At 49.3% G+C, this 13,070-nt stretch overlaps 1 protein-coding gene and 1 pseudogene across 5 annotated transcripts in view; one reads left to right on the top strand and one right to left on the bottom strand.

Moving 5' to 3' along the window:
* Nucleotides 1–44: 44 nt before the first annotated feature.
* Nucleotides 45–13,070, top strand: part of Lrsam1 (leucine rich repeat and sterile alpha motif containing 1) — a 34,349-nt gene continuing 21,323 nt past the window's right edge. The window contains exons 1-10 of one of the 5 annotated variants that reach the window (XM_026386535.2): nt 58–122; nt 1,793–1,950; nt 2,215–2,318; nt 2,659–2,715; nt 3,239–3,283; nt 4,270–4,347; nt 6,636–6,704; nt 8,814–8,898; nt 9,748–9,869; nt 12,671–12,761. In XM_026386535.2, the coding sequence (XP_026242320.1) occupies nt 2,247–2,318; nt 2,659–2,715; nt 3,239–3,283; nt 4,270–4,347; nt 6,636–6,704; nt 8,814–8,898; nt 9,748–9,869; nt 12,671–12,761 (619 nt within the window). In that variant the 5' untranslated portion in view covers nt 58–122; nt 1,793–1,950; nt 2,215–2,246. Of the gene's footprint in view, nt 123–525; nt 638–1,792; nt 1,951–2,189; nt 2,319–2,658; nt 2,716–3,238; nt 3,284–4,269; nt 4,348–6,635; nt 6,705–8,813; nt 8,899–9,747; nt 9,870–12,670; nt 12,762–13,070 lie in introns of those variants that run through there. The other 4 variants (XM_026386530.2, XM_026386531.2, XM_077797997.1 and 1 more) reach the window with 4 other exon arrangements.
* LOC113181136 (large ribosomal subunit protein eL18 pseudogene) lies at nt 10,940–11,530 on the bottom strand (annotated as a pseudogene).

Here is a 13,070-nt window from a genome sequence, read left to right on the forward strand (position 1 = left end):
GCAGGAAAACGCGGCTCTCGCGAGAACTTACGGTTCCGCCCAGTCTCTGAGTGACGCCCTTGCCGCCTTGTTGCTTGTGGGCAGGTGCTTAAGACTGACGGCTGGAGGGCCGGGTACCCGCGGTGAGCTGGGCTAGGGATTCGGAAAGGGGGTTCGGGCCACTTAGCCCAGGGTGTCAGAGAAGAGAGGGCTGTTCCTGAGATCTTGGGTCCTGCCGCTCCCATGTTTCCCTGTCATGAGGGTCACTCCTGGGTCCCTGTCACCCAATCCCAGAGTCCCGCCTCTCCCGTGAGGTGTTCTCACCCCCATTCCCGGACCCCAGTACCACGGCGATCCCAGACCCTTTCTAGCCCCTTCATAGTGTTTGCATTTTAGTAATCCAATCTATTCGGGTCTAAATCCAGTCTGACTCTTTCTGAGACTCTGCGGTTCCCAGAGTCTCAGACTTCGTCATCCTAGTCTGCATGACTTTCTGAGGTTCTGAGTTTCGGTCCCCAGTTCCTGTGTTTGCAGAAAACCACCAGCTCTGTGCTGGGTGGTCTGCGACCCCGCGTCCACGACCAAGCCTTTTGAGTGATCCGCCTGCCTTTGGGTCCTCCCAAGGGACCTTTGGGGATTTCTCCATCCACAAAGCCAGGTTAGCCAGTCCCAGTCCAGCCAGGGAAGGATGGGTGTGGTTCTCCCCATCTGGACCGGACTTCGGGGAGGATAGACATCAGAAGCAGATTGAAAGGAGCTGATTTGGGATGGATTGGGGAGCCATATGGCATTGGGAAGGAGGTCAGGAGTGCTGGACATCCTCTAGAGGGTGAGGGGTAGCCGGTCATCAGGGAGCAAAAGAGTAAGTGCTGGTTATTTGGGAGGATTGGAGAAGGGCTGTTTTTAGATCATTTCTCATTTCTACAGGCAGGTGGGTGACAAGAGGGCTCTGAGCTGGCTCTGCAGGCCTGGCAGAGCCACTTCTGACAGCCCACGCCCAGGGATGGACCGGTTGTGTCTTCTTTGGTTGCACTGTTTCCCTTCTTCCTAGCTCTTGTAGTAGTCCCTTATTCAGTGTCACCCATACAGTGCTTTGTAGAGTCCACTTAGGGAGCGATTATACTGCCGGGTACTGTGCTGTGGGCATCACATACATTAATCATTGGGTCCTCACAGCCCCCCCCCCATGTTAATAACATTATTACTCATACTTTACACATGAGGACACTGAGATTCCGAGAGGTGAACCAAATTGACACAGTTGGTGGGTGGTTTGATCTTGGACTCAAACCCAGAAATATTTCATCTCAAAGGCCATGATGTGAACCATCCAGTTCCCTGGCCGATTGTTTCCTAGGCCTTGCTGTCACTTTTCCAACATTGATAATCGCAGATAGGAGCAGGTTTCAAGGCTGGGTTTGCTGCAGTCAGGCTGAATAACCAGATCACTGCACTTAGTGAGCATTGGTTTCCACACCATAAACAGTGCTGGGATGAGTCTCAAATAGAACAAGTGTCACAACCATGAAGGTGGTAAGGTGCGTGAGGATTGTTGGATTTTTTTTTTGGTGTGTTTTTTTTTTTTTTTAACTTTTTGTTACTGAGAGGATTGAACCCTAGAGGTGCTCTACCACTGAGATACATTCCCAGCCCTTTTTAGTTTTTTATTTTGAGACAGAGTCTTGCTGAGTTGTCCAAGCTGGCCTTGAACTTGTAATTCTCCTACCTCAGACTCCTGAGTTGCTGGGAATACAGGTGTGTGCCACCATGCCCAGCTCTGAGGATTGCTTTTTAACTTTTACTTAACTCACAGATCTCTTTGGTGATGATGTAGTTGAGCTCCCCAAGTCATGGCTGATTTAGTTGGGTGTTGCTGATGCTACTCTGAGGCCTAGAGGAACCTGAGGAAACTCCCCTAAGGCAGAAGGGAGAGGGGATCCAGAATGGAGAAGGACCAACATCTCACAGTGGGTCAGTGGCAAACGGAGGCCTGAACCCAGGTGACCTGGCCTGCCTTTGTGCTCTTTTCACCCCATCCTGCTCCTTATTTTTTCATCCAAAGTATTGAGCTGTACTGTGTAGGCTCAGAGTACTGATGACTAAGGGAAACACAGCCCTTCCTGCCTAGAGCTTACAGTCCAGCAGCCAACTGCAAGCTCTGTTACTATGCCGCCTGGCCTGAGAGTCAGGGGCTGTAACGAATTCCCCAGGCCCTGATTTGTCTTCTACGACCAGTGTCCTAAAGATTTCCCTGGGAAAAAGGAAAGATGCCACTCTTCTTCCGGAAGCGGAAACCCAGCGAGGAAGCGAGGAAACGCCTAGAGTACCAGATGTGCCTGGTGAGGGAAAGCCGGTTTCCTCCAACTCCTTCTCAGCTCCTCCTCTGCCCAGTGGAATAGGGCTCTGTCTGCCCCAAGCCACCTCCCATCTTCCCTACCAACCCCTGCACTTCCCCTTGGACTGAGCATACTCATTCCTTGTTGACTTCTCTTCCCTGCTGGACCTCAAACTCTGGGGAAGTGGAGATCACACACAGAATGGACTGGTGGAATCAGACTGTGCTGTGTCCCTTGCAGCTCCTTAATTCTATGTTTCTTTGTCTGATTTGTCCATTCCATAAGAGTGTTTTGTTTGCATGCTTTTTAAAAAATTCTTTTAAAAATTATTTTTTTTCCTTAGGCCAAAGAAGCTGGGGCAGATGACATTCTTGACATCTCTAAATGTGAGCTCTCAGAGGTAAACTGAGGGTAGTGTAAGGGATGTGGATTTGATTTATCCTGTGTTCTTTTATTGCATGTTCCCCAGGAAAGACAGATTTGGAAGAGGGCTTAAAAACAAAAACAAAACAAACAAACAAAAACAGAAGTACTAGTCAAGAGATCTTTCCTTAGATTCTATTCTTGTCCAAAAGAATTGAGATGATCCTTTGGACATAACAGTCAAGAACTCTAGTTAGAAAATGTACCCACAGAGTCTTCAAATGTTGGAAAAGTCAGGATTCTTAAAAAAAAAAAGACAGGGTTCCTGATGGGAACTGGATGGGCAAGATAGGACAAGGCCCCTCCTGCCCACTGATTGGGGCAGGACTGACCTCGTCCCCAGCATTCTTCTTCCCCAGCCCTCCCCTGGTGGACTGCTCTTCTCAGCAGATTTTGTCTTGCTCCCCTCTGCCTGCCTCTCCCTCAAGTCAATGCCCTACAGAGAGCAAATGAAAACTTGGCAGAAGGGGAGGCTCTTACTCTTCTTTATCTTGTCTTAGATCCCATTTGGGGCTTTTGCAACATGCAAAGTTCTACAGAAGAAGGTGAGCTGATTCTTTATTTTCAGAGAATTGCTTACTACATGTTTGCTTGTCTGAAAGCATGTGGGATTTTAGGTGCTATCTTCCTCACCCAGATAGGTGCCGAAGACACCTTCTTTCAGGCTCTCACCCTGTTGGTCTGCAGCAGGGGTCACAGTTAGGACAGCAGGCTTCGGGGTTGGATAGCCCTGGGGGTCTTGTGGCTCTGCCTTCACTAGCTCTATGACTTTTGTAACTTCCTTAAACTCTTACATCTCAACTTCTTCATCTGTGAAATGAGGGTATTCATAGTTCTACTCTCCCAGAGATATTGTAAGAACTGAAGGAATAGTAGGTAAAGGGATATAATTCCTGTCACATACTAAACACTTATTAACCCCGGTGATAATAACAACAGAAACTGCACCCATTTTGCTCTGGCCATACAAGGGAGTTTAGGAGGGGAATGAATGATTTTTCAGAAGTGCAGTGCAGCTTTAGCAAATTTGGGTGCAGGGGGCACATCTCTAAGTGACGTATCTAAATGAACTAAGTAAAAAGTGTTCCCTCCCAAGACCGTCATGAGCTCCTTGTCCCTGGAAGTATTCAACCAGAAGTCAACGCCCGACACAAATAGCAACATATGACAGGCCACACACTCACTGGGTGCCCATCCTGGGCTGAGGAATTTTTATCATCACAGCAGCCCTCCGAGGAAAGTACTTTATTATTCTCTGTTTTCCAGGAAGACACTGAAGCTGAGAAAGGTTAAAATCAGGACAGCTGATCCCTTCTCAGAATTAGATCTCTAAATTCCAGATCTTAACGCCATATGATTCCACATTCAGAAGTCCCATGACACTAACAGCATCCCCATTGCATGTCTGGGCAAGTAGAGATACCCAGGGGACAGCAGGGCTGCTGGGCATCTTGTGCCACACTCCACTTGCCTTTGGCTTTCCCCTGCTGCTCTTTCCTGCCTGACTCTTCCTCCATTCTTTGCCTCACAGGTGTTGATTGTGCACACGAACCACCTCACTTCCCTGCTTCCCAAATCCTGCAGCCTCCTGAGCCTCGCAACCATCAAGGTACTGGGGCCCCCTCCAGTGTCATAGACTCTATATTGTGTTCCAGGTAGCAGTTGGATTTCTGTTAAAGGTTATGCTATATATTTTTGTTGCTATTGTTGTTTTGGTGGTACTGGGGATTGAACCCCCAGGGGCACTCCACCACTGAGCTACATCCCCAGCCCTTTTTATTTTATTTTGAGACAGGGTCTTGCTAAGTTGCTGAGGCTGTTCTTGAACTTGCAATCCTCTTGCCTCCGGCTCCTGAGTCACTGGGATTACAGGCATGCACCACCACCCCTGGCTCCAGATGGTCCTAATATAATAAATGGTCAATCTGGGATTTGATCAGCCTGCTTTACTGGGCACTTCTGTGCGCTGTCCAGGGGGTAGAGTGACAAAGATAGTCAAACTAGGTGATTTACATGCTAAGTAAAAAACTAAATCCTAGATTTGTTGCAAGTAAAATAGCAGACAGTGTGGAAACAGATGGCCTCAAATAAGACGGAGGGACATCCAGGGTATTGTATGATCAACATGTGAAAATCCCTCCTAACTGTGGGCCCCTCCCGGACAGGGGCTGGGGTGTCACCACAGCATATGCAAGATATCACCCAGGATTGTTCTGCATGAATGTGAACTTGTGAGAGTTAGTGTACACACTGAGAGAAAAGACTGGCATCTCAGACATCAAGTGTTCTTCACGGTCAACTCTAGGTTGCAGATTGGGGATAGTTTTTACACTTCTTTTTTATCTTGATCCAGCATGGTTTGTTTTTTTTTTGTTGTTGTTGTTGTTGTGCAGATTGGGGATAGTTTTTACACTTCTTTTTTATCTTGATCCAGCATGTTTTGTTGTTGTTGTTGTTGTTGTTGTTGTGTGTGTGTGTATGTGTGTGTGTGTTTTATGGAGCTGGGGATTAAACCCAAGGCCAAGCATGTGCTCTACTGCTCAGCTTCTTCCCCAGATGATGAATTATTTTACATTCAGAAAAAAAAAGAGAACATTTAATCCTGGTGATTAAATGTGATTCCAGCAACTCAGGAGGTTGAGGCAGGAAGATCGAAAGTTCAAGACCAGTTTGGGCAAATTAGTAAGCCCCTGTCTCAAAATAAAAAGTAAAAAGGGAGGGCTGGGGTTGTGGCTCAATGGTAGAGCACTTGCCTGGCATGTGTGAGGCATTGGGTTCAATTCTCAGCACCACATATAAATAAATGAATGAAATAAATATTTTTTTAAAAAAATAAGTAAAAAGGGATTGGGATGTAGCTCAGTGGTAGTGTGCCCCTAAGTTCAATCCCCAGGAGAGCAAAAAAAAAAAAAAAAAAAAGAGAGAGAGAGAGACATTTAAAATATGTTTTAATATTTCTATTTGTAGTATATATATGTATATTTTATCTGCACATGTGTGTGCTTGTATATATTTATTCTTTGCCTTTTTTGCTCATTTTAATCATTAAAAAAAATTAGTAGGCCAGGCACAGAGGCACATGCCTGTAATCCTAGCAACTCAAGAGATTCAGGCAGAAGGATCACAAGTTTAAGGCCAGCCTAACTCCTCAAGAGATTCAGGCAGAAGGATCACAAGTTTAAAGCCAGCCTAGGCACTTTAGCAAGACCTTCTCTTAAAAATAAAATAAAGGACTGGGGATATAGCTCAGTGGGTGGAGTGCTTGCTTCCCATGCACAAGACCTTGAGTTCAATCCCCACGAAAACAAAGAATAATAAAAATAAAATAAAAAGGGCTGGGGATGCAGTTCCAAGGTAGAGCACTCCTGAGTTCAATCCCCAGTACTTAAAAAAATTAGCAAATAGCAGTTAAGCAAAGAAAAGTTAGAGCAAGGGATGTCATTTGTGGTAGAGAGCTTGCCTAACATACCCAGGCCCAGGGTTCAATCCCCAGCACCACAAAAATAAAGAAAGAAAAGGGAAGAAAACATACAGTTTTGCACTCTGAAGAACCATTATCACTATTTTATTGCATGTTTGGTAGGGTTTTTTCCTGTGGGAATATTTTTGATGCTATGGAATGTTTTTACTTTTTAGCCTACAGATACACATACTGTTTTATATCATATTTTTTGGCTTATCAATAAAAATTAAAACTTGATAAATAAAAGAAGGAAATGGCATAATCATTTGAAAAAGGGAATGAGATAGCATTGCTGGATGTTGAGTGGGGCAGAGAGGGTCGGGTGCTGGTGGCTGCAACACCAGAGGCTTGAGTGGCCCCTGTCATCTAGCTGCTCTGAGCCTGGAACCCTGGGGCTTTCTCAGTGGGTGTCTGAGAGGTGTCTTCCTCTTCAGGTTCTGGATCTCCACAACAATCAGCTGGCAGCCCTTCCTGAGGACATAGGGCAGCTGGGAGCCCTGCAGGTAAGACTGTGGGAAACAGAAACCCACTTCCCATGGTGGAATGTTCCGGGTGTGCTCTTGCCAATAGAAGCAGGCTGCACTTGGTCCCGGTGCCACCCTTGCTGTCTGGGCTGTGGCTATTTTTGACACCTGCTTTTTGGGACTTCATCTTGCGCTTCCACATCTTTTCAGAAAAAAAAGCACAGTCTACATCTGAAGAGCAATGGCTGCGCACTCTTAACTCACGTCCCACCGCTGCCTTGGCAGTAGCAGCCCTGCACCGATCGAGCACTCACTCTGTGCCAGTGCTGAGATAACTCCGCCCCTGGCATTACCTGCCAGTGTTAGTGTTGCCCCTGCTCTACAGAGGAAGAAGTGGCTTCCATTGCGCTGAGGCTGAAAATCTCTCTTTACCACACCAGAAGATCCCAAATAGGGTGGTAGAGCTCCTGCTTAGCAGGTGCAAGGCCCTGGGTTCCATCTCCGGCACTGCAGAAAGAAGACCCATGCTATGGGACCCAGCTGTCCTTCTAGTCTCCTCTCCTTCTCTTCCTTCCTTTGCTTGCTGAAATCACCTCCTAATACCCTCTATTCTCCGTCCCCACCCCAGCAGGACCTCTCCTTCCGCTGAAGTGGTCCTTCCTGGGGCTGTCTGTGGGGCCTTCCTTCACCTATTAGCCCAAATGTCCCTGAATCCTCCCCAGCCTCCTAAGTGCATCCCCTCAGTCCTCTCTGTTCCCACCCTACTTATCTCCCCAAGGGCACTCTATAATTGCAGTCTCTAATCATAATTATGTATTCAGGCCTCACCTGTGGAATGTGATTTCTCTGAATGCTGCCCCTTTGCCTAGCTCACTGCCTGGCACATGGAAAACACCAAGGAACGGTTTCAATGAACAACCCCAACATGTGGGTGATGTCATCGCATTTTACATAAAAGAAAACAGAGGTCCAGAGAGATGACTGTGTCTGTAACTTGCCCAAGGTCACCTAGAAAACATGTGGCAGAGCAGTAGTGATTGTCCCCACTTTGATCTACAGTATGTACTTGGCATAGGATCTTAAGGGACCTGCATTCCTTTTTTTTTTTTTTTTTTCTTTAATTGGAGGTTGAACCTGAGGTGCTGCACCACTGAGCTACATCTTCAGCCTTTTTTATTTTTTACCTTGAGGCATGGTCTTACTAAGTTGCCAAGCCAGCCTGGAACTTGAAATCCTCTTGCCTCAGCCTCCTGAGGTGTTGGGATTGTAGGTGCCACCATGCCCAGTGGGACTTTTTTTTTTTTTTTTTTTTAAGAGAGAGAGAGCGGGGAGTGGGGGGAAGGGAGAGGATTTTTTAATATTTATTTTTTAGTTTTCAGCAGACACAACATCTTTGTCTGTATGTGGTGCTGAGGATCGAACCCGGGCCACACGCATGCCAGGCGAGCGCACTACCGCTTGAGCCACATCCCCAGCCCAACTTTTTTTTTTAATATGTATGTTTTTGTAGAATTATGCATTTTCTGTCTTGTAACTTTTGGGTACCTGACTATAAAATGCAGACCTCCTTTAATTCATCAAATATTTATCTACCACGATCTTTTAAATGGCTACTTAGCTTTCCATTGCATAATTTTTAATGACTTCATAGTGTGGCATCCTGTTGGCCTCCTGACCTTGCCTCGCAGGATCCTGGAGGGAGCAGGCTTTGGAAAAATCCATTAAGCCCAGCTCTAACCTCAGCACCACCAGTTCTGGCCTTGAGACCTCAGCCGACCACATCACCGTTTGTGGCTCAGTTCCCTTTCCTCAACACTGTGCTGCCTCACCCAGCCCGACTCTGATAGCCCTCCTTCCTGCCCCCTGCTTGGGCATTTTTGGTTAATACAAATGATGGAGCCTCAGCCGGGAGCAGGCTTTGGTCTTGGCCTTTCCTTCTGGGGCACCTGACTTCACCACTCTGAGCTCGGTTTTCCCATCTCTCCAATGGGATCATAACAATCCACACCTTCCTCACTGGACAGGCAGAAGCAGGTCAAGGCAGGTGTTTACAGTGCCCAGAGGACACCTGGCCTAAAGCAGGGGTTGAGGGGACAGAGGTAGTCACTGTGTGTGTGACTTCTCATGTTATTTCTTTCTCTTTCTTAGGTATTAAATGTGGAAAGGAATCAATTGACTTATCTCCCACGCTCCATTGGGAACCTGATCCAGCTCCAGACCCTCAATGTGAAAGGTAGGGGACCAGGAAGGCTTGTCTATGTGACCCTCGGTCAGCTGTGGGTCAGCCCAGTCAGAATCCACAGGGGGCTCTGCCTGGAGCCACTGAACATGAAGATGACACTTAAACTGGACTAAGCTCCTGCTAGGTCTGTGTGTCCCTATAGTAACCAGAGAGAAGGTGTCTGGAGGGTTCCCGTGACTCCTCAGAGTCAGACAGTAGTGACAGCTACACTGAGACTTGGTCCTTTGTGTGTATAATGAGGAGTGGTGGGAAGAGAGAGGACTGCCTGGCTGAGGGTGATGGAGGCGCCATGACAGTGGTTCTGAGTGGCGTGTCACACCCACTGAATAGTGTGGTCTCCTGATGGTCCCTGAGGAGTCAGAGGGCAGCAGAGTTGTCCGCAGCCTACAGACGAGGAAAGTGCCACTCAGAGAACAGTGATGTGCCCAAGAGCACCCAGTGAGGTGACAGTGAGCCAAGACTCTGATGCAGTCTAGCTCCAGCCCTGCCCCACCCCAGCTCCTCCACTTCCTCCCCAGCACTCTGCACAGAAGCCTCAGCCTATGTAACGGTGGTGTCCGACAGCGATTGAAGATAATGGCGCCCCAGCTGTTGATCACTAACCATGGGACAGGCGCTGGGCCCAGGACCTCACAGGCTTCATCTCATGGAATCCCTCTGGACTCCTGCAAGGCCAGATAGTGTCCTCGTCCCTGTCTCACAGATGAGGCCCGGAGAGGTAGTTAGTTGTCCACTGAGCTAGTCAGTGGTGGCAGAATCTCTCCATCCCTACCCCCACTGAGACCTGCAGTGTCAGGCAGGCCTTTGGGGTGCTGAGCTCTGCCACTGGGGTCTCTCTAGACAACAAGCTGAAGGAGCTGCCGGACACCGTGGGGGAGCTTCGAAGCCTGCGTACTCTTGACATCAGTGAAAATGAGATTCAGAGATTGCCACAGATGCTGGCTCATGTCCGAACCCTGGAGGTAAGTGGGGAGCCATTCTCACGTGGGGTCCCCATTCTGCCTGCCCCATTCTGCATGCCCCATTCTGCCTGCCCCCATTCCCAAGGGTCTGTTCTGGTCACAAGGTGCCTGGTCCCAGAGGCCCCCAGCCATGGTCCTTAGGAGCTTACAGAGCCAGTGATATGTGGGCATTTGTAACAGTGTGACTTTTGCTACCATCATGGAGGCAGGAAAGCCGTCTAGAGTAGAGAAGAGGGAACGCTGAACCTGGAGGGGCTACACTTTAGGAAATCCATGGCATTCAAACTAGACCTTGGAGAGGAATGAGATTTTGTGATGTAGACGTGGACAACAGGAGCATTTGGCAGAGGGGCAGGGCAGGAGAGGCAGGAGGTGGGAAGCACAGGATACGGAAGGGAGGAGGGGCCAAGTGGTCGGGAGTTGCTGGACCTGGGACCCCAGTCATCAGGAAGCTGGGAGGGAAGGCAGGGGCTGTAGGGGTGGGTTGGGGTCTGGGCTAAGCATGGCTGGGCAGAAACCAAACCTCATTGGAATGTTGGGTGGCAGGGGAAGGCAGGGGCCTCCTGGGACCCCGAGTGAGTCAGCTCAGGCTGGCATGACAAAGAACCATGGACAGGGAGCTGAAATGAAGAAATCTGTGTTCTCCCCATCCAGAGGCTGCAAGCCCAAGGTCAGTGTTGACAGAGCTGGCTCCCCCTCAGCCTCTCCTCCTGGCTTGTCTGGGGCCTCTCCTTCCCGTGACTTCATGTCACCTTCCTTCTGTGCCTGTCTGTATCCAAATTTCCTCTAGTCATGTTGGATCAGGGTCCAGCCTTTCTCCAGAGCCACATTCTGAGGTACAGGGGTAGGGACCTCAACTGGCATACATGTGAGTTGGGGGACATAGTTCAGCCCACAACAGACACCAACTCAAGGAGCCCACTCCCAAGGTGAGCTCCTGTGGTCTGACAAGATGGCTCCATTCACCTGGAGCTTTCTAGAGCTAGTCACTTGACCTGTTTTAGCTCTGAATCCTCACAGAATTTTTTTTTTCCAAATTCAAAGCTTCTTTATTAACAATAAATCCAGGGTTAGTTTTTGTAGCCTCGGCTGGCCCTCTGGCCTCTGGCACGCTCGAATTTCCTGCTCTTGGAGCGGACATAGGGTTTGGTGTGGCTGTGTGGGGTCCCAGGAGCCTTGCCAAAATGCCTGTACACCTCTCGGCCCTTGCGAGGACCAGAGAGCAGGACTGTGCCACGGCCCTTGGGGGAGTCCAGGGCCAGTTGGTCAAAGGTGAGGATCTTGCCCCCAGCCTTAAGGATGCGGCTGCGGGCTCAGCTGCTCACACGCAGTATGCACACCTTCAGTTTGGGCACCTCCTGAACACGAACGTCATCTGTTATGGTCCCCACGACCACAGCTGTTTTGTTTTCTCGGCCAGGAAGTTGAGATGATCTCTCCGGATCATCCGGGAGAGGGCGAGAGGGGTCTATTGGTGCGACTCATGAGCAACTTCTTCAGTACAACTCGGTTGAAGGTAGAATTGGTTCGTCTAGCCAGAAACGATACAACTTGACCAACAGCCTTAGGTAGATGTTCTGGCTCTTGGGCTCCTTGCGCCGAACCTTTCGGTCCTTGTTGTGGCGTATGTCGACTCCCATGATGGTGCCTAGAGCTCGGCCTAGTCCGGAAAGGGCTCACAGAATTTTTTTGAAGCAAATACTGTTGTGGTACCTTGAAGATGAAGAAGCTGGGGCATGTACAGAGGTAGTCACTGTGTGTGTGACTTGCCCTGGAGTCTCGCAGTTAGCCATGGCAAGGTGGAACGTAGGCTGCCTGAATCTGATGCCTGTGTTCCTCACCTTCATGCAGCTCTGTGTGGGGGTGACCAGTCCACTCACAGTGAGGACAGTCATGCTGAGCATCCCAGAGTCCCCTGATTCTGTCAGTCAGTCACCTCCCTCAAGCCAAACTGTCCGTTGGGGGGGATAGGTAGCTCAGAGGGTGCAAAAGGAAGTGCCCCCCCTGGGTAGCTGGTGTCCTCCTACCTGGTGGCTGGATTTGGAAAGCACAGATATCCTCAGACCTGTGGGGAGCTCTCTGGGCCTGGGGTGCGGCTCAGGGTGGAGCACTGCAGAAGCAGCTCTAGGAGGAAGGCCCCGTGGGCCCAATCCTTTAAAAAGAGCTTCTCATTTTGAAAGTCATGTATATATTGTTAATATATATATATATATATATATATATATATATATATATATTAATAATAAATATTAAAAAGATTTCACAACTAGGCATGGTGGCACACGCCTGTAATCCCAGTGGCTGAGGCAGGGGATCACAAGTTCAAAGCACACCTCAGCAATTTAGTGAGGTCCTGAGCAACTTAGCAAGACCCTGACTCAAAGTAAAAAACAAAAAGGGCTAAGGATATGGCTCAGTGCTTAAGCACCCCTGGGTTCAATCCCTGGTACCAATAAAAAAAAAGGATTTCACATAGGCAGTATCCTATAATCCCCCTGTTAGAGGAAACCACTTTGAGTTTGAGACAGACCCTCCACCCATGGCTTCTATCCCATACTAATGTCAGAGGTGTAGTATAATTTTTAACAGAGTTGGAATCGCATTCTTGCCCATCCTATAAGTTCCTTTTGGTCACTCACTTATGTATTTGTCCCTAAGAGAGCAAGAGAGCTTGCTGTGTGCCAGCACCACCCAGGTGTTGGAAGGGCTCCTGGCACACCTAGGCAGAGGGGGCAGGTGGCTCCCACTCCTGCTGGGTGGCAGGTGAGGCACACAGTAAGGACAGGCCCTTGTGTCTGCAGACGCTGAGTCTCGACGCTTCGTCCATGATCCACCCCCCACCGGAGGTGTGTGGTGCCGGCACCACCGCCATTCAGCAGTTCCTCTGCAAAGGTAAACTCAGGCCATCTGTCACCAGCAGCCACCCTGCGCCAGCCCTGGGGTGGGGGATGGTGTCACTGTCCCTGCCTGCTCGGAGCTCAGGGTCTGTGATCACAGGCTGCCTTAGGAGGGAGCTCAGGGGTGCCCCTGGGTTAGGTTGGGACTAGTGAGGGGCCTGGCAGAAGGAGGAGCCTGTGGAAGGCTCTCGAGGGATGGGCGGTGGGCGAGGCCCGTGGGGCTGGAGCGCCCAGGGAGGAGAGGTGGGGAGGGGGATGGAGGGGCCTGGCCAGTGTCCAAAGGAGACTGGATTTCACAAGGTCA

This window comes from Urocitellus parryii, chromosome 4 (genome assembly GCF_045843805.1).
Source record: "Urocitellus parryii isolate mUroPar1 chromosome 4, mUroPar1.hap1, whole genome shotgun sequence".
In the NCBI taxonomy this organism is placed as follows: domain Eukaryota; kingdom Metazoa; phylum Chordata; class Mammalia; order Rodentia; family Sciuridae; genus Urocitellus; species Urocitellus parryii.